The sequence below is a fragment of the Clarias gariepinus genome, chromosome 9 (assembly GCF_024256425.1).
Source record: "Clarias gariepinus isolate MV-2021 ecotype Netherlands chromosome 9, CGAR_prim_01v2, whole genome shotgun sequence".
In the NCBI taxonomy this organism is placed as follows: Eukaryota; Metazoa; Chordata; class Actinopteri; order Siluriformes; family Clariidae; genus Clarias; species Clarias gariepinus.
The window spans coordinates 28,171,687-28,193,064 of NC_071108.1; the positions used below are offsets into that span (position 1 = coordinate 28,171,687).

General features: G+C 38.7%; 2 protein-coding genes across 8 annotated transcripts in view; both read left to right on the forward strand.

The window, feature by feature from the left end:
* prdm16 (PR domain containing 16) overlaps positions 1-8,971 on the forward strand; it is a 158,793-nt gene extending 149,822 nt beyond the window's left edge. For 6 of the 7 annotated variants that reach the window (XM_053504124.1, XM_053504125.1, XM_053504126.1 and 3 more), the window contains 6 exons: positions 104-181; positions 2,674-2,843; positions 3,052-3,223; positions 5,288-5,509; positions 6,426-6,597; positions 7,311-8,971. In XM_053504124.1, the coding sequence (XP_053360099.1) occupies positions 104-181; positions 2,674-2,843; positions 3,052-3,223; positions 5,288-5,509; positions 6,426-6,597; positions 7,311-7,445 (949 nt within the window). In that variant the 3' untranslated portion in view covers positions 7,446-8,971. The remainder of the gene's footprint in view (positions 1-103; positions 182-2,673; positions 2,844-3,051; positions 3,224-5,287; positions 5,510-6,425; positions 6,598-7,310) is intronic. The other variant, XM_053504128.1, reaches the window with a different exon arrangement.
* A 3,200-nt stretch (positions 8,972-12,171) lies between these two features.
* Positions 12,172-20,976, forward strand: tprg1l (tumor protein p63 regulated 1-like). The gene is made up of 6 exons (XM_053503418.1): positions 12,172-12,565; positions 15,356-15,447; positions 16,068-16,118; positions 16,212-16,337; positions 17,433-17,586; positions 19,456-20,976. The coding sequence occupies exons 1-6, from the start codon at positions 12,326-12,328 to the stop codon at positions 19,648-19,650; spliced, it is 858 nt and encodes a 285-aa protein (XP_053359393.1). The 5' UTR covers positions 12,172-12,325; the 3' UTR covers positions 19,651-20,976.
* The last annotated feature ends 402 nt before the right edge of the window (positions 20,977-21,378 follow it).

Consider the following 21,378-nt stretch of genomic DNA (forward strand, 5'->3'; position numbering starts at 1 on the left):
TATAATTTCTTCCATTTCTAATAAGAATACAACATACCTTAAGCATAAACGAAAACTGCTTTTCATGATCTGCTCCATTAAAGCCCATTTTCGTCTGCTGCAGGTACTGTGGGAAAATCTTTCCCAGGTCGGCTAATCTTACCAGGCACTTACGAACTCACACAGGAGAACAACCCTACAGGTAAGCCGCTCAAAACCACTCAGATATAAAGCACTAAAAGTTTGTCCCCATTTCTGTCCAACACAAAACCTCACATAGAGGTAACTTCAGTCACTTGAGTCTACACAGTCCACCGATCCTGAACATACTGTAGTGTCACCATCACTCCAAAATCTAGCAGTTTACCCCTACTTGTGACATGCCTATTTTGGAGAACCAAAGGGAAAATATTTCACTTAAGCTTGTCTGACACACAAACACAAACATAGTCTAAGGAAAAATGGTACCGTTTTTGCAGTTTGTTCGGCACCAGCTACATGCCTTGTACTGGCGATGCAGTGACTCTCAAGAAAAACCGAATAAGAGAGAAAAAAAAAAGAACAGCTTGAGAAAGTGAAGGAAGATTAATTCTGTCTGTGCAGATGTTTGGGAGTTAAAGCGGCAGTGCAAACTCTGTACAATGTTGGCCTGTAATAGCACCCTAGAGAAATCCCTGCACTGTTTATATAGCAGCTTAATTATCACAAATTTGGCCAAGTTCCAGCCATGCACTGCCCGGTGCGGTGAGGATCTGGGTGTTCTGAAGAGGGGGCCTTTGATTTTCTGGATGCTGTGGCCTTAAGCAGGGCATCAGACTAATGGAGGAAAATTAACACAAATCTGACCATTTGATGGCTAGTTTCTCCACTCTTTATCAGGTTGATCAGCTTTAGTGTCAGAAAGAGGTGAACTTTAATATGCTGATTTTGTTATTTGAGGAGACCAATATAGTACATATACATTGTTTATTTTTTTTATATATATAAAATTATATATAACTTTTTTGGATATCTCCTCATTTGGTTATACCTTCTGGTTATACCAAAGTTTATTTAAGTTTCTGTTTTCCGGGAAAGAGAAAGCGGGTTCAGACAAAATCTCTCCCCTTTCTGAGTACCACATGTCTACCGCTGTGCTTTGTAAATGCAGGCAGCGAGATAGAGAGCCTCCCATGGGACATGGTCACTGCATGGTTGGCTCCTTCACAACAATCCCTTGATTAGCTCGTTTAGAAACAATTTACCCTAACAAATGGTAGACATCATCATCATCATCATCATCATCATCTCCCCTCCCCACTTTGAGGGAAATAACGCTGAGGCAGGCCAGTATCAGAGCTGGACTCCACTCAGCCGTCTTCATGCTTCATTGTAGTAGGTTATTTGCCTTGCTCGAGATGCTATCGCCCCTACTCTTTGCAGTGAAATTGGCCTAGTAGTGTTGACCATTGAAAGACCCCATTCAGATTGTAACGCTCCATGTACAGCCCATGTAACACTGTAGGAAAAACTCAAAGATGATGAAGTAATTTAAAGTCCCCTTGGACAGCCTAATAAAAATAAACCAAACAGGGGGTAGAAAAGGCCATTAAAGAAAGAACGCTGTCTTGGCATTTTACCATTCTCTATGAACCATGATGCGCCAAGTCTGGGACTTCACACACAGACACACAAGTGTACACACACACTCCTGAAAATAAATTGGAACATGAAAAGAGGCCTGCATCTTGATTCTGAGCACTTGATGACGAGTGATTTTCCCAAAGCTATTAGGCCTGAAAGTCAATCTTGCAAGCCAACCACAGGAGTACAGATCGAGCAAGGCCACCCAACAAAAGGGCCACTGTCCAGTGGGCGCTTGACACGACCTCACCATGGTGTTTGTTTATCAGCATTTTAAATTGATGTTCTCCGGCCTATTCTGGATGGGCTGTCTTTGCAAAACAAGCAGGCCAAAGAGACCTAGTGGGGGAGCCTTAGTCTAGCATTGGCCAGAAACACACTTACACATACCAGTCACTGAAAAGTGCCCATTTATGTCTGTAGTAAATCAGTGCTGAAGTTTAGGTTTAAGATAAAAGAATAAAAGAAGTATTACATTCATTTTTTTCAACTAATAAATAAAGCAAAAATAAATAAATAATAAAATAGCACCATCTTTTCTCCAATTATGCCCACACTTATGTTAGGCACTAGAGGCAGTGCCATTCTCAGCCACAGGGTGGAGGAATTCACAGCACAGCCCTCAAATGTTAATTCATTGAAAGAAAGCACATTTGCAATTTACTGTCATCAGACAGCTGTGAATATATTTGTAAAAATTAAATTGTCATATTTGTACTTTCATTCTGTAAGTTACATATTTAGAAATGTCACTGGGTTTGACTCCACTGATTACGGGGCCTAGTCAGTTAAAACTGGGTTAAGAAACTTAAAAAAACATGAAGGCAGGGAGTGCTGCCCATGCTCCGATTTCACTGTCAGCGCTGCAATGACAAATGTGTCGCCATCTAAACAGCCCAATTGCCTGTAATGTGTTTGCCATGTTTATACTGAAGCATTCTCCAGCTAGTGATTGCTGTTTATATAGCTGAACAGGGACCTCATTTAGGCTCCTAATTCTCTGTTTCACCTACCCCCTTCACCCACCCACCCCACCGCCCTGTCCCTGTCTCCACATTCCTGTCTCTGCAGATGTAAATACTGTGACCGTTCCTTCAGCATCTCGTCCAATCTCCAGCGACACGTTCGCAACATCCACAACAAAGAAAAACCCTTCAAGTGCCACCTGTGTAACCGCTGCTTTGGTCAGCAGACCAACCTGGACCGCCACTTAAAGAAACACGAGCATGAGAATATCCCAGGTAAACATATGCTTCAAATACTAGTCAAAGGGTGATCTGTTGTTTTGACCAAACTTCTATGAGGTAATACTGGCTGAAATTATCTTGGACTATAAAAAAAAGTATTGAAATAAATGATATACTGTATATTTACATGTGGGGTTATATACTGTCAACACATTGAGTAATCATCTCTGTTTCTCTCTGTTTTATCCTCTTTGTGATGCAGTGAGCCAGCACTCTGGGATTCTCTCAAATTTGGGAACAAACATCTCCTCTCCGAACTCCGAACCGGACAATCATGCACTTTTAGATGAAAAAGAGGACTCGTATTTCTCAGAGATTAGAAATTTCATCTCTAACAGCGAGTTGAACCAGGCTTGCAGCTCCTCTGAGAAAAGGTAGAAATGCGTACATACACTCATTCCTGTTGTGTTTTGAAGCTATAGTAACCGAGAGCATAACTCACAGGCGAGCTCAGTTGGTTGTCAGGTTAAAGCCTGCTCCCTAGTGGCTGCATGTGGAATGTGCTTACTAGGCAAACCTTAATGTGCACAACTGTCTCTTTAAAATTGCTGAGGTAAACTTGCAAGATTTAAGAGACCTATATTTTATATGAGCAATATATTTGCTGGGAAGTTCACGAAAATATAAAAAATAAAACCATTGCTAGCAGGTACGAAGGTGTGTGTGTGTTGACTTCTGTTCGGAACTGGCTGGCTAAACTCACCCAGATTTCAAGAAAAAAAAATTTGTGATGTCTGTGTGAATAAAAACACAGATGCATTAATTCTTTTTATGACACATAATGGTCCTGCCCAATTTCAGCCTTGATACCCTGGCCTCATCCAGACACATGAAAGCTCTCACTCTGCCATCTGGGATCAATAGTCTTGTCCCTGTCTAGAAACGGCAAGCTTGGCATTTTAATATATGTAATTCAAATAAGTGCTCTGTTTTCTGTCTGGCAGCAAATCGCTCCAGTCGAGACAGACAGGCAGCTGCAGGATCACTGTTCCTCTGAGTCCACCCTGCATCATTAATTTCCGTGTCTCTCTATCATCCTCAATATTGAGCTGTCATTGCCTTTGATTCTTTTAGTTTCCCTGATTCGATTGTGACAGATGCGACACTCTGTTGGTGATCACTGCACATTCCTCCACACTTCCTTTCTGTATGTTTTCTTTTGCTTTTGTAAGAAAAGAGTCTGAATTTGTTAAAGGTGGGTGCTGTTGGACTGGTGATGGTTAAATAGTTTGTCCAGTCTAACCCCCCCCCCCCTCCCTTGACTGGTCATGACAGACTGGGGGGGTTGTGGACTTGAGACAGACCTTTAGGTTTACCCATCCCTGGGGACCCTGAGATTGAGGCATTTATCTGTGCTCTACATTGATGGAGCCCCACATCTCCTCCCTCCAGCTAAGGCAAACAGTGTTCTGACATGTTTAGACTGAGAGACAAAGCGCAGGTCTGTGGCAGGCCTGTCGATGTCTTCCGCACGCCATGGACTTTCTCCTGAGCGAGGGCCCAATTTGATTATGGGGTATTTAAGCTTGATGGAGAAATGGAAAACAAGCAGTCGTTCTCCCATTTCCCCTTTCTTTTTCATAAGTCGACCTCTCACTTAACCAGCCGATGCCTCTCTTGTAAACGCTTGTCATTATAGTTTGCTTCAATGGACTTTTCTGAAGGCAGAACAACTTGAGGAGATAGACTATGTAAGACAGTGAGATCATGACTGTTTGAGAATCTGGAAGGGTTGAAAATAGAGAAAAAAGTGACAGAGGAAGAGAGAGAGAGCGAGTAGTAATGGAACGGCCTGGTGCTGATAGGTGCTTTGCAGAGCAGCCGTTTTCTGTGGAACACCGTGGCATTGAGACAGCCTGTGATGATTGGATCTGACCCTCCTGGACTGGCCCGTCTCGCCTTTCTGGGATTAGCTAATTTATCATTGCCAAAACGTCTGTCGTTAATTACACAATGTGTGTGTTTGTCATTCGGGGGCCCTGCATGTTTTCAGGCTAAGGCCTGGCAGGGAAATCGCAGGTCATTCAGCAATGATGGATAGTAATTGGGTGGCTGGAACACGGTACATAGCGGTGATGTTCGGCAGTCGGTCTATGACAGTAGATCTGCCGTCACAAGCCTCCGAGGCTAAAATAGTCCATCTGAGGAGAGATGGAGTAAGCTCATTACAGCTATATGAGCTTATGTTGTAATAGTCAAACCTCAGCGTTCTGCGCCATATGTAGACTTCAATACCAAGACTGTACATGGTATGTTTTTTTAAAGCAAAATGATAGTAGTAAAAGTCATGTTTGTACTCAATTATTTTTAATAGATTTTACCATCCCGAGTTTTCAATCAGGCCCATTGTTAGGACATTTTCAGGATTTCTAAATGACAGTATACTGTGTAATCCTATGTAAACTGCACTAGTTAACCCACAATTCATCTGCGTGTAGGTCAGAAATGACGGAGGACGAGCGTCCTGAGAGCCACGCCGTCACAGATTCCAAGCTCGACGAAGAGGAAGAAGAGGCGGAGGGAGATGATGAAGACGAAGAAGGTTCGTTAACAGAAAAATCCCAGGATGAGATGACTTCTCCCGCCACAATGGTGCAAGGCACTTACGACGACGACGATGAAGCTGCTCCGCTCTCCATGACCTACGAACACCCCCGCAGGTAAACTTGTTTCTCACCTGAATAGATCTCATTTATCATTCATGACCACAAGAGCATTCCTCCATTCATATGTGGAAATAAGAAAGAATTGCATGATGGGAAAAAAGTGATCACAATATAATTTTTCTTTTTTTTTTTATAATTCTCTACTTATGTTTGGAAGGGGTGAGTCTGATTATACAAGCAAAAGAATAAGGGTTTCTTTTTGATGAAACAAGATGAACTACAGGATTACTCATCTTAATATTTGCTCTCTTATATAGTTATGCCACTAATGTTTTTCCCAAATCTAACCTGCTTAAAAAAAATTAACATGACTTGAGTTGCGTATAGTCTACTTTGCAACTTTGCAGTGTGCACTACTGTTTCATAATTTGCTAGACTGCTCTGGTCGCTGAATAGTAAAGCGCAATGAATCTCTAATGTTCCTAAACCCTGTATTAAAATAAAGGTACTGAAATTGCTCAACCTGTTAGGGAGTGTGTTATTGCAATTAGCTCTCTACTACCTAGTGGACATATGAGGTGAAAAAAATAACCAGTAGATTATTTTAAAATTAGTTCAAAGTATTTTCCTTCTGAATACATTACCATTTTTTGATGAGTCAGTGAAATTATAGTGATTTTTAAAATCTTTTTTTTTAATCAGATTTAAAAGCATAGCTATAATGCCTACAAAATTAATGAATTGGATAAAACTCACTGCTGTATAATATCCAGTTGTGCATGTTTTGTGTATTAGTCAACCTGCTCGTACATGCGCTTTGCTCCACCATCACTCCATGCCATTCCTCCATTAACACCACGTGCATGCGCAACATAATCACGGCTTACCGGCCCCAGCAGCCATCCTGATTAGGCTAACTGAGGGTTCCCTCCCCTCTTCCCAACCCCTTCGTCCCTCCTTCCTGGTGCAGGTGTATTGAGGAAGACGCAGGCCTGTTAGATCTGGAGCCTCTGCCTGGCTTTCCAAAGGGCCTGGAGCTCCATAAGCCTGCTGATGAGCCATTTGATGTTAAAGACATTTTTAACACCTCGTTAGAGTCTGAAGCGCTGAAAGAAACACTCTTGAGGCAGGCTAAAACCCAGGTATGACTTTCCACGCACCTAGGGCACAAAGTGTGGGGTCACTTCATTTGTGTTAATATGCTGACTCACTTCTGAATTTTGAGAAGTCCAGGGTTGGATTCTAGAGGTTACAGTTAAGGTTTATCACATAACATTTAGCTATAGAGGGATTGCCTTTGTAAGATGTTCTGGAAGTTATGTTTATAATATACTACAGTACATTAGACTGCATTATGGATGGATTTAAAAATTATGTTTCTCTTCTTTCTCACATTTGTTCTCAGGATATGATAACTAACACGTGGCCTTTTTTTCTAACTATAACACCCTGTAGACTCAAAACCACTAACTATTTGCAAAATCTGTCTCCATTGATATCAGTATATCATGTATATTATTTATAATACTGAATAATGCAAGTTGCAGTTTGTAATTTTTAGATTCCATCTGTTAGAATCCTATAGAATGGCAATATTGCCAGATAATGGATCTTTATCACATCCTGGAAATTAACTCCACCCCCATTTAGGACAGATCCTCCATTCAAAATCTATACAGAGGGATTCTGGAGTGAGGGAGGAATGTCACTATTGTCTTTTACTGTAGCTGCAGTTCACCTTAAAGCCACCCGGGGGTCTAAAATTACAAACTGCTTCTTTAAAAGAAAATTATCCAATGATTTGTGGAGTCTACTAGGTTAAACATGTTGCTCTTTTATGTGCTTCCTCTCGCAGGCTTATGCAATGATGCTCTCTTTGTCGGAGAACAACCCCCTGCATCCATCCTCCCAGAACTCACTAGATGCCTGGCTGAACATGGGAGGAGGCCCTTCAGAAACCAGCTCCTTTCACCCACTCAACCACATCTAAGCCCAGAGAGCAAGTGGTCAGGGAGTGGTTGGAGAGAGGGGGGAGGGGGCAGTTGGAATGGGTAAAGACCACGATGCGTGTGTTACAATAGCACATGAAGGAATACCAGTGATGCTTACAGTAGATGAATCACCACTCAACTGGGAAAAAGGGAGGGGGGGCAGGGGGCGAGCTTAGCTGAAAGACTGTTAGCCGAAACAGAGAAGTGAACCAGTAGAGCTCTAGATATCTCCACAGCAGAGAAACAAAAGACTGACTACACCACCCCACTCTGTACAACTCCAGATCTGTCTTAAGCTCAATCTGCAGTTTTCTCCTCAGAAACTCTACCTTGTATCCCTGTGACATCACAAATATGTTTCATTCATACGTTCTCCTGACAGCCATGCTTATTAAAATGAACACAGAGGAAAGGAAAAAAGGAACTATAAAGGTATTTTGTTTTGTTTGCTGATACGGTCTGATCTGATTAAGTTCCCAAAACATATCTTATGCAGTGGCACAATCAGACCACAGGAGGTCACACCGAGACAGCATCTGAACAGTTTTGTTTGTCTTCTAGATGTCTTAAACTACACTGCAGAGCCAATTTACAAAATGGATCAGATTTAACACAATATACAGATGAGCCATAGAAATAAACACAATAACATCTACTGCTAATCATATCCATCCTCTTTGATTGTGTTGGTCATCATCAGAGTAGTAGAACAGAAGCAGAGATCAAAGCATGGCTGCACAACTCAGTACATCACCCTAACCATGTTACTGTCAGGATTGCCATTTTGTCCCCACTGAAACGTTAAGTTATTCTCCTCCTGACGTTCTCATACATTCGAAACACTCTTGTTTTTGTATGTGATTTTTTTTTTCTTTTATCAACAGTATTGTTTTCTTTTGAGCACATCTCTGTGCTTAAATTGTTAATATAATTATTTAGTGAAGGACCAAATTTGTATAATAATGTTGTAAGATGTACAAAATCATTTTGGAAAAAAAAAAATCATAGCAAAGAGTGTTGTGTGCCAAATAACCCTTTCTTTCTTGGACAATCATTTATTTTCCCTGTGTTTTTTTTCTGTTTTAGTCTTTTTTTCCTTTTCTGTCTATCTCTTTGCCTGGTCATGGTATGTATTTGATTTGAGGTGCATTTGATTTCTATTTATTTTAGTTGTTTCATCATTATAGGAAAACAAAAATCTTCTAAAAAAAAAAAAAAAAGAAAAGAAAAACTGACCCAGTTTCACCCAGTTGTTGAAGGAAGTAAATCTATGGACTGAGACTTTTAATCTCATGATGCTCTGAAGGATATTGTATAGAGACCGGTATGCCAAAATGTAAATGACAAAATCGACTATTTTATTTAAAACTTTGGCGTCGGCACCAGTCTGTTTGTGTTCATTGTAAGGTTTGTTTTTTTTACTTTTCACTTTTTTGACCATTTTAACCTGTACATACAGTGTGTGATGTTGAACAAATATTTTTTTTTTATGAATCCTTTTGATTAAAGCATCAGGTCACTTGAATGGTGGGGCATTATATTTGTACTGCTTCAGTCAGTTTTGCGTTCGATTTTCATCTGCCCGTTTTAAACACAGCGGAAGAATTGGCGCGTCGGTTTGCGCGTCATCTGACAGTCCTGTGTGTTGAGTAGGAAACAGCACGCCACTTTATCCCAAACAAATCCAAATTGTGTGTTGGCATCCCACAAACCATAAGCACGATGTTAGACACGTGGACCTTGGATGCTACTGTGTTGTGTTGTTTTATTTTATCATTCAGTCCTATTTCTTATAAACATAAGCAGCTGCTGTTATTCAAAGGGGCTGGAATGGGATTAAATCAAGTGGATCAAATAGTGAGCTGGGAAATTTCTTTTTCTAAGGCTGATATGTGAGTGTAGTTTGGGGTCTTTTGCAGGAAGCACAGCCCCTAAAAACACGCATAACCTTAAGTGCCAGGACTCAGGAGTCCTCGTGCAACTCTACTGAACTGTGAATCCAGCGCATGAATCGTACAAGTAAACCCAACAACTAAACACGAGCTCATGATGAATGTGTAGAATAGATTCAATGTGTTGCTAATGTATCAAACCTCTAGCGTTACTTTTTTTCTTTGGTTGGCAATTAAAGAAAAAAAATGTTGGATTTGTCATTATTGCTTCTCTCATCACAGCCTTTTCTTTTACTCTCTTTGTCTAGAATGTGTGCAAGTAGCACTTAATTCCACAGCACTCCCGATCTCTTAATCCTCTTCTGTCAAGAAGTACTGCTTCGATTTTTTTTCTTCTTCAAATTCTTTAAATAAAGCCACTTGGTTTCAAATAAGCACTTCAACCACACTTTTTAAATCCACATTATGTCACACATTATGAATATTATGAACCACACATTGTATACCACCCTCAGTACGGAGAATTTCCTTCTGTACTGTTATAGGGCACTGTTATATTTATCTGCCACTAGATGGTCCTGGTCATTTTACTTTTATGATAGAAAGCTGTCCACCCATAAACAGGCCTAGCTGGAGATATTAAAAATCATACTGCATATGTCGAGGTTCATGATGTCACATACTACTGTAATAAGCAAGCGCTGTATGTAGGTGGTGGAGAAATCGTTCCACGATGAATGGTCACAAACTGCTCTCGATATGAAAGTCATTGTACTTTTCCCCCCTCTGTTACAACAAAAAACTAATGTACAACCATAATTCGTTATGGTTCCTCGAAAAACTGTATAGTGTTCAGAAATAAATGTTGCATTCGTCTGCAAATTCGTTTGAAAACTTGGGTTTGAAAATAGATGGTGCTTGTTTCATTTGGATCTGAGTTGTATATCGCTTCTGTTCTGTTTATTGAAAGAAACTGTTGTGCATGACTTGTGTTTTAGCGGTCATAATGGTGTCCATTTGTGAAATGTGTATCTTAAATTAAAAAAGGAGAAAAAAAGGTCATAAAAATACTGAATTTGTAGATGCACTTATTGTATATGTGGTTAGGTTAGTAGGTTTGACTTTAAGTCTTTTTAACTGCCTTACCTGCAACAGGCAGATGGTTATTCGATTAAACATTATGCTTGTGGGAGAGAAATAATGAAAAAAAATGAAAGGATTGTAGAATAATAATGAAAATTCTGATAATTGCAGTTCTTTTTTTTGATGCTTGTGATTATTGAAGATGTACTTTAGAGGAATTTCATGGAAAAAGACATGATTCTGATGTTAATTCTGTAGAATAGATATGTATACCAAATGTAATCTTTCCAATGCTATGAAGAATTTATACATGAAATTGATATGCAATAAAAACCTGTGTGCTTTTTATATGAATTCTGCCTTTTTCACTAGTGTGTGTCTGTGAAACCTAATTACTTCAGAATTTCCTGCATTCAAGATCGAGCTCTCTTTGTGTAAATTGAGGGAAGACGTATCTCAGATCATCTTCCAACATGTTCTGGAATATCACTACTGTTTAACCTTGATCACTTGCACATCCACTGTCTTGGCCTGCTGTCTACAGTGTCTCTCCAGGGTCTAGTCACTTTCTTGGTCTGCGCTCTCTCTCTCTCTCTCTCTCTCTCTCTCTTTCTCTCTCTCTCTCTCTTTCCAGTCCTCCAGTGTCTCTTCACTTCCTTGGTCTGCTATCACTCCAGGGTTTCTCCAGTGTCTTCCATTCCATTAGTCATATAATTTTACTGTATCTAAGGCAACTTAGTAAAACTCACTTTCTCTCTCACTCATTCATTCTTTATATCACTTATCCTGTAAAGATTCAGCAGGGGCTTTGAGCCTATTCCAGAGGACTCTTCTTACCTTCAAATGAGAGAAACATGAGGGAGGAACTTTTACAATGTAAGTGACAACTTTCAGTTAAATGATGTAACTCTGACTAAATAAAAAAAATATGTAATTGTTGTATAAAAGGAATAAAACATAGTAGTTCAGGGTCATTTTAAAAAACCCAGTTGATTATTTTCTAATACAGCAGGTCACAGAACGTTTCCTTTCTGACTTGCAATTCACCATATAAGCACCAGAGGGCACTGCAAAGCTGTTTCTATTTATTAATTAATTAATTTCTTGTTTAAATTCATAGGTTTGAAACAAGGGCATTTGAGGTCTGGATCTCATACTCCTGTGATAGTAAGTCATAATTATGACATCCACATGTCATAATAATAATAAAAAGATAAGACATTTATGGAATTATAAAAATTATTGAAGGTTTGAGGATTATTTATGAGAATTATTAGATATGGACCATTTGATTATGAGAAGTCATAATTACAAGACTCATATGTTATAAGTCATCATTGGGAGATCAGGATAAACAAACTACAAGAAATCTAATCAATGTAGTTAAATCATAATTATTAGTCGTAAATTACTTATAAATATGTAGTTAAAGGTAATGAGTCATAAATATAAGAATTGAGATAATTCTAAGATATTTAGTGATAATTATAAGACTGTAGGTCCTAATTATGAGGTTTAGATCTTATAATCACAAGATGCGAAATTATAATTATGATTACAAGAGAAAGCGAGTCCCAGTTATGAGATTTCTGTAAATATATTCCATTTCTGCCATGAAAGTGTGGTGATCAGTCAGAGTTATACAAACTCAGCAGTGTTTATTTACTGTGTAAACAGGCCACATGTGCTGTATTTACGCTGAGTTGTGTGTGTGTGTGTGTGTGTGGCTTTAAGAGTGAAGCATGTGGGTGTTTCCCCTGGAAGCAAAACAAGCTTGTGCGGAGCTGCTGCTGCTGCCTTCACCTGCAGACCCTCAGAACCTCAGACCCTCAGACCTGCTGTCATTAGGGGAACTCAGACACTTAGCGCGAGCGCTGCTGTTTGTTCTAAACGAGTAGAGTATCATGCTGCAGCTGAATGACTCGGTGGAGCCGGAGAGTCCAGGGGCTGCGGTTCTGCCCGCCGCCGGGGTTGAGGACGCGCTCGACGGCCTGGAGTTGGCGTTCAGTCCGGGGCTTGAGGCCCAGCCTAGCCTCGGCTTCGGGGCTGCTGTAGCCTGCTGCTCCCCGCTGCAGAAACTCACACCTTTCCACGTCCACAACCCCACCATGAGGGCCAAAGTCAAGGATTACTTCGTGTTCAGGGTAAAAAAAAAAAAACACAATTTGTATTTATAAACAGTATTTATTAATAGTCTTGGTGTAAATCAGGGTAGCTATTAACGGCTGTATTAGCTAACTGTTACTGTTACTACAGTGTTAGTGTTGTGCTTGTTGTTGCTACATTAAGATTAAAATAGCTGTCGAATTTAACTTAACTACAAATACAGTTTTATATAATTATGTAATTAATACTCTTTCAGAGAATTTTACCCTTGTGCTTATTTTCTATAAAACTTTATTTTCTACTTTTAATACTAAAATTAAAGACCTGCATTTACAGTACATGTAGAATTAGATACACTAAGGTCTATAACATTTCCTTTTAAATCATAATGTCTAAAACATTTACGTCATACTGTACTTCAGTTTCTTATTTCTTTTATTATTTATTTGTTCTTTTACCGACTACATTTAAAATAACATTTACTTTCCACATTAACCACATTAGAATCATACAGTATGTGGTGACGTTTAAGCTTCAGGTATTGATGGTTTAGATGGTTTTACTAACTCAATATAACCTGCGTAACATCTAGTGAAAACTAAAGTAAAATAGATCCAGGGATCATAATGATTTATTATTAATCAATTAGTTGCTGATAAAGTTGTATTATGAAACAATGTTTGTTTTATGTTGTATTTTTCTGTAGTTCACATAATTTCAGATCTACGGTGGTACCCTGGCATATCAATTTAATCCGCTCTTAAAAGTGAAACTTTGTATTGCAAAGCACATTTTTCCATGGAACATAATGTAAATGCAGATAATCTGTTCCAGTCACCCAAAAAATTACTAATATTACTAATTTCCAACATTATAATTATATTTTGGCATATAAAACAATCAAACTATTTAGAAAAGACAAGTAAATTAAGTAAAATATGCAGTAAACCTCACTTCAACTTAATTTATGATTACTTTTGGCACCAGCTGCACAATTTCTGTATTTAAGGCAGCATTCGCATGCCGAGGTACCACTGTACATTGTATTGTGTACTGTACATGTATCTTTTAAATTGTTCGCCATAAGAGGGCGCAGTATTTTTAAAAGCATTCTTGTTTTCTCATCTCGTACAGTATGTTCATCTATACCGCTTTATTCTGTATACAGGGTTGTGGCATGAGACAGGGTAGGTACACCCTGGACAGGGTGCCAGTCCATTGCAGGCTACACACACACACACACACGCAATTATTCACACACTACGGGTGATTCGGGATCACCAATAACCTAACCAGCATGTGTTTGGACTGTGGGAGGAAACCGGGGCACCCGGAGGAAATGGGAGAACATGTAAACTCCATGCACATAGAGGTGGGAATCGAACCTGGACGGAACTCGAATCCAGACCCTGGGGGTGCAAGGCGATAGTGCTAACCTCTACGCTACAGTTGATTTATGAATATATAAATAAAAATTATAAGAGTTTGTTTAAACAATTTTGCTTTGTTAATTTGTCTCACATAACTAATTTGTTGGGATTGTGCTACTTAGACAACTTTTCAAATACAACCTAACCTGCAGAAAAAAATATGCATCTTAGTTAACATTAATTATTGGTTGATTAATTATAAATACTTACAACGATCTGTTAAGTGTGACGATTGTAACCATGAACCCTTAGTCTTTGTGAAACATAACCGAAGCAAATTCAGTTAATTAAATATTACATTTTTCTTTCTGGATCAAGTAGACTAGAAAAATTCCATTAATCCCCAAATTTTTACTATATTGCTTCTCCTCAGGTTGAGATATTTAAGGCATGGACTTCCCTTAGTGAAAAACAATTCTTAATAACTTTCTTGAATAGCAGTCAAAAGATAAATTTTTCAGGACCAGCTTTTTTCTTTTTCTTTTTAATTTTTTTCTTTTTTTCTTTTCATAAATACCTCAATTTTTTATTTTTATTATTTTTTTTTATTTGTTTAGACCAGCAGCAAGTTGTGCCTGGGACTAATTAACATCTTTTGCCAGACTTTATGTTTGAAAGACTTTTATAATACTTTCCGGTTGTTTTAATTGACATCTCTTGTTGGGGCTGGTTTTCTTTTTCTTACAATTAGCCGGTCAAAGTGCTCGTTAAGGTTCGTAAGCACACACTATTAACTACGGACTAATTTGCATATTTGGACTTGTGCATATTTTGACTTGTAATTTGCTTTTAGAAATGCAAATTACAATGCGAGTCCATAATTTTGTCCTCTACTTGATCTGGAAAAACATACGCCATTAATTAAACACGATTAAATTTTAATTACTTTGAGGTATGTTCCACAAAGATGGAATGTTTGGCTAATTGTTTTGTCATATCTTTTGATCTTTTCAAAAACGAACAAAAGCTCCAAAAATATATTTGAATAATTTTTGCTTGCAGTGTCCTAAAGATTTTTTCGGAACACACTTTCTCCATTGTCTACTTAGAAATGCACACAATGCTTGCCTGGGTGAATAGATCATAACTGCACTTTGAAAGCTAAATCGTGCAAACAGATACCTGAAATGAAGATGATATGGTTTTGCTTTTAGCTTTCAGCCTTTTAGTTTAATGCATCTGGAAGAATCAATGAACATTTGCTGAACAGTTTTAATTAATTAAGACATAAGCTTGGTTTAACCTCAAATTATAGTTAGCAATCCTACCATGATGTCAAGTTGTAGTCTATATGATGGGTATGAAATGACATTTAAAAATCAGTACGTAAACTACAGCATTTGGTATTTAACCCTCTTAAATACTGTATTTGTATGTATCTTCTGTTCGTCTTTCCAGCCAGGAACCATAGAGCAGGCGGTAAACGATATCCGCACAGTGGCTTTGCCTTCAGAAGATGGCGAAGTTCTGAGTGTGTGGCTCTTAGCAGAGTAAGTTGTCTTTTCTTTCATTACCTCACATCGTGTGGGGCATCCTGTAATTATGTGCAGTCTCTCGAATTTCGATAGAATTGGCAGGATTGTGCTGCTGTGTCACACAAACAAGAATGTAGCTGGATTGTTTTGCTTAGCAATAGAAAAAACACAAGTTTAAGGAATAAGGGTGCTTTTCAGTTTTTATTGGGAAAATGCTTTTTAATAAAGTGCGTCTGTTGCCTTAACAGTCCTGTAATCTAAAGTGGTGTGAGGTTGTAGTTGGTAGAAAAATTACTGCACATTCCAGCTTGGGTACATAACTCAGACATTTTCGCAGTGCAACGTCCAACTACTTTGCAGGCCTGCAGCCAATCAGAGAAGAGAGTGTGTGAGAGTTTAGAGATTAAAGAAAGCAAATAAGTTTAAAAATCAGATTGATATTTTAACCCAAATTACACAATATTTTTCTGCAATCAGTTTGCAGTAAAACCAGAATGTGTGAAATTTCAAAATTACAATCACCAGTTGCACAACCAACATGGATTATGAACTATATATACTCAGCAAAAAAAGAAACGCCCCTTTTTCAGGACTGTGTATTTCAACTTTTTTTCAATTTTTTTTTTTCTCTACAGAGTTGATCACTGGAACAACGAAAAGGAGAGACTGGTGCTCATAACCGAGAGGTGAGAGAGGAAGTTCATCCCCTAGTTCCTCTCATGTCAGTATGTCACCAGCTCTTAATGTGTTGATATTACCTGTGCTGTGGTGTGTTGCAGGTCCCTTCTGGTTTGCAAATACGACTTCATAAACTTACAGTGTCAGCAGGTCATCAGAATCTCCTTAAACGCTGTGGACACCATTTCCGTCGGCGAGTTTGAGTTTCCACCAAAATCTCTGAATAAGTAAGATCATGTGAGGATGTGTGAATCATGCTTGGTTAAAATGACTTCTTATTTTTCAGTTCTTAATGTTGATGTGTTGGGACCTGGAAAAAAGGGTAAGAGCATTAGTCTCAATCAAGATTGATAAAGACTAAATTGTGATAGCTGGACAGTTTGAGAGGGCGTCTTTAATACACCAGGTCACACGTGGTGATGTACCAACCAAATGTGGTCCAAATTTGTCCATCGGTAAAAGCAGTGGAACCGGATGCTGGCCTGGCCTGTTAAAGGAATAGGGGAGAGATGGCACCAGGATGCAATATGGTAAGAAGACAAGCTGAAAGAAGTGGTGTAATGCTCTGGGCACTGTTCTGCTTGGAAACATTGGGTCCTGGCATTTATGTGGATGATCCTTTGACCAACTACTGATCTACATGGAGATGTATTCCCTGATGGCAGTGGACTCTTGCAGCAGAATAATGCGAGGTGATGCACTGCAAAAATGTTTAGGGAATGTTTAAGGAATACAGCAACAACTTTAAGGGTTTGACACAGCCTTCAATTTTCCTGATATCAATCCAGTTGAGCAGCTGGAAAAAAAGTACAAGCTATGGACTTGAAGGATCTGCTGCTACTGTCTAGCAGATAGCATGACACACCTTCTGATGTGTCGAGGAGTCCATGCCTCGACACATCAGTGTTTTATAGTAGGCAGTATATGAAATATGTTGTGTTAATGTTTCTAAATGACAAAAGCAAACCAATTTAAAATTTCCAAAGCATGTTTTGGTATTTTAAAATTATGATCCAAATAATCAGACAGTACTAGTGTTCCAGTGTTGTGCTGGCAAGCAGGTAGCGTGCGGGAGTTAATTTATTGGTGTTGGTGTTTTGCCTGTCAGGAAGCGCAAAAGGCAACCTCTGTGGCAATCTGTTTTGAGTTGTTCGATATGATCGTATGCTGATTATACAGTAGATTTCTTTTTCGGTAAGGGAGGGATCAGGAGTACTTGATTGTTTGTTTGTTTTTTATCTGTTAATAATTGATTCAGTGTAGCCTTTTTTTAAAAGATCAATCAAATTAAGCAAGTGATTGCTGTCTGCGTTTTTCTACAGGAGAGAGGGCAGTGGCGTTCGTGTACATTGGGATAAACGTCAGAGGCCTTCTTTTCTAAACCGCTGGAATCCTTGGTCCACTGACATGCCCTATGCCACCTTCACAGAGCACCCCATGGCCCATGCTGATGAGAAGGTGGCTTCTCTTTGCCAGGTAATTCAACAAACCAGAATCTGTTCTTAAAAACAAAAAGGTTTGTTCATTCTTCAATTTTCTGTAGTAATAAAAAAAAACTACAGTCATGATTAGTATAATCATTACATTGTACATATCCAAATGTTTCTAAATCTTACTAATATAAGCACTTCAGTCCGGGTGGTGGTGGCTCAGAATGTTGAGATACTCCCGCTCCTCAGTTGTATGATGTTTCAATTCAAACAAAAAACAATTTCTATGAACGAATAAATGTCAAAGCATATAAATGTACAACTAGGCCTGTTGCGATAGTCGATAAATCGATTAATCGCACGATAAAAAAAATGACCTCGATAATTTTTCCGGCTGCGATAATTTCATTTGCATACTTGTTTGTTATCCGCGACTAAACGACTGAATGACAACTCTCGTTTCCTTAGCGTAGGAGAAGCGAACCCTCTTGTTAGTTGCATCGTCTTTTGTGTGGGGAGGCGGCGCTTGTCAGTCACATGGACTTTGTGTGAGAAGGCGGGAGTGCTTGAGGCGACTGCAGAGAAGAGCAAAAAGACGAGACGCAAGTTGTGACATGGAATTGGTTTCAAAGCGAAACGCGACAGCTGCCGTGTGGGAACACTTCGGATTCAAACCGAATGACCGTGGAGAACCACTTAATCTGAGCGAGCCTGGATGTCGCATTTGTTTCAAAACAGTATCGACTAAAACCGGTAACACAGCAAACATGCACATGCACCTTAAACACAATCATCTGTTGCAGTTTTTCCAGATTGGAAAAAAAAGGTACAACAGACGGGCCGTCTTCGTCTTCCCGACAGTGCACCATAACTGGGGCATTTAGTCGACAAAGTAAGTACAAACAGGACAGTGCAAAATGGTGTGCACTCACCGACAGTGTAGTTCGCTTGATTGCTAAAGAGATGCTGCCCTTTAGTGTCGTCGAAAAGCCGGCTAATCTCCCCCAACACAGTCTAATACTGGTGAGTGGTGTTTAATTCACAGATAAAATATTTATATAATATGCTCATTTTGGTTCATTTTACCGACCGACAACCGCCGCTTGTTATCCGATTTTTATCCGTTAATATTATAAGATTATAGTATTAAATTGTCATTAAGTAAAAAATTTAATTGACACGTGTCTGTGACCTGTTAAAAATAAAAATCACGGGTTTATTTTAACGAGCAAACGAAACATGCAGAACAGATCAACAACAGAAGTTACAGAACCTGGATTCATATAAAATTCACGCACCTGCAGCATTTCTGATAGTGACAACAGAAAAAAACAATAAAATAATATAAATAAAAACATAAGATAAATAATATTACAATAAATATATTTAATTAACCTAAATAATTAACAAATTATGATGACAAATAGAAAACACTGAATCAATTTGAAGCTTTGAAAAAAAAAAACGGCATTTTTTTCATCAAATAAAAATAGCAGACCTTAATCCACAGCTTGGATTATATATATATATATATATATATATATATATATAACCATTTTTCAAAAGTTTTTTGCATATGGCTTGAGGCTTTTTGTTTGTTTGTTTGTTTACAAAGGTCCTAACAGGCAGTTTTGCCTGTTATGAAATGCATGTTGAGCCTTGCATATGGAATGCATTTTTTGAAGTGCAATTTTGTTTACGTGCATTTTGTTTTATGTGGATTATTATGCCATTATTATTATTCTAAATGAAAATGGTCTCAGATCGACAATATTATCGTTTATCGCGATAATTTCTTAGACAATTTATCGTCCAGCAAAATTTGTTATCGTGACAGGCCTATGTACAACGCAAAGTTCTTCTGCTTTGAGAGATCCCTGGCTGGCTACAGTGACCTTCCTGTTTTATTCTTCAGCTGGAGAACTTTAAAATTCAGCTGATCCAGGCGGTAAAGAGAGCCCATAAAGAGTTCCCCATCCCGGGCCGGTCTAACGGGGTGCTGCTGCTGGAGCGGCCGCTGCTCATCGAGACCTATTTGGGCATCATGTCCTTCATCAACAACGAAGCCAAACTGGGCTACTCCATGACCAGAGGCAAAATCGGCTTCTAGTTTTTCTAGTTTTTGCTGCTTACCCGCATCGTTGCACTTGAAATATATTAAGCTCCATGAATCCCTTTTGTGTTGCTTGCCGGATTTCAGTGGGGTGTGAAGCGTGCCCCGAGCCCAACGCCACCAGTGTGACTCTCTGGTTTCTCAGCATGTGCCTGGAAGCATTCGATGCCAACATTGATGCCCTTTTACTGGGCTCGTGCCATTCTGCTTCATTTTTGTGTTCCAGTCTATTGAGGGTATTGAGATGCAGGTCACATGCAGATGGAATCGGAGTATGAATTATTTGCCGTAACGATCTTGGGTAATAGCCATGATTATAAAATGCCAACTAGGTAGTGTAATTCGCCGTGTCTGTGCTTGGTCAGGTGTTCAGGTTAATTATGGCACAGACTCATATATAATGTTGATTGTGATGAACACCTAAACAGCCATAATTGTAATATTTCTTTAACAGCAGAAAACATATACACGGGTTTTTATTTATTTTAATAAAGCAGGGGCCAACATCTACAGTTTAGATGGGTTGCTATGACGATACAGCACACAGCAGTCGGACCATGTGGCAATAACAGTTTTAGTTCGCTGAAGGGAAAAGTGTTGAAGTTACACATATTTTGTTTCTGGTAGTGTTTTTTTCCACTTCATGGTCTTATGAGCCAGTAGAATCCAAGAAGGTGTGAGTGGGGTCTTTTTAGTAATCATTAATTAGCAGACACAACATTTGCACACACTTGCCTCGCAGTTTCCTTAATCTTGCTTTATGCACATCTGGTGCATAACAAAACAAATTAGCTATCTCATGTTACACCAACATTCTGTTCACAAATCACACATAGAATCTGTACAGTGTACAAGCGTATACACTGCGTTCTAGTGTCTCATGATGCCATCCTGTTCACATTTATGTGACTTACATCAAACTTCTGTCCTCATCTGCTAGGATTTTATTATTAATAATATATACAGGACAAATAAGATGAAATGCCTGTTCAAACAATTCCTAAATTCTGTTTGCTTAAAAGTGTGCAAGTGTGTGTGTGTGTCTCTACTGTTTGCATTAACCAGCACTGAAGTATAATCACGCTAATTGATTTGTTCATCTGTGAATTCGTCCCTTGTCAACCTGTACAGGACTATTTGATGACTCCTCTCTAGGGCAGTAACATGTAAACTGATATTTGATGGAGCAGACTGTTTATCCTAGAGTTTGACGTGGACCTGCTCATACAGCAAAAGGTCATTATTGTTCTCATAGCTTACAGAAATCTAAAATCATAATATCCTGCTGAAAAAAAAATTAATTAAAAGAAAACTTGGTCTCGGTTTGACTTGAACGCCCCTTGTATAAACAGTAAGTCATACATAAGTGTCGTGTTTATTTTTTTGCTGCAGTGTGATGAACTGCGTTCCCTTCCAGTCCAAAAATTTCTTCTTAATATCAATAAATGTATTCATTATTATTTATCGAGCTAAATGAAAAAATCCACTGTGAATGACTTGCATGTTTATCTTTAGAATTAACTTGATTTAAAAAAAAAAAAAAGTTGTAATTTTTTTTTTTTTTTAATGGGGACAGAGTTTACTTTAAAGTTATTGACCTCAAAGTTTTGGTCACTTTTCACAGGTTTCAGTTAGTGCGTTCCTACATTTCCCACAATGCTATTTAACTTTGATTTAACATAGCGATGCAACAGCACTTTAGTACTTTACTTATTCCTGGAGGAC

Coding starts and splice junctions, on each gene's coding strand:
- tprg1l (XM_053503418.1), top strand. CDS start 12,326: ATGCTGCAGCTGAATGACTCGGTGGAGCCGGAGAGTCCAGGGGCTGCG. Junction 12,566..15,355: donor AGGATTACTTCGTGTTCAGG/GTAAAAAAAAAA, acceptor TCGTCTTTCCAG/CCAGGAACCATAGAGCAGGC. Junction 17,587..19,455: donor AGGTGGCTTCTCTTTGCCAG/GTAATTCAACAA, acceptor TTTATTCTTCAG/CTGGAGAACTTTAAAATTCA.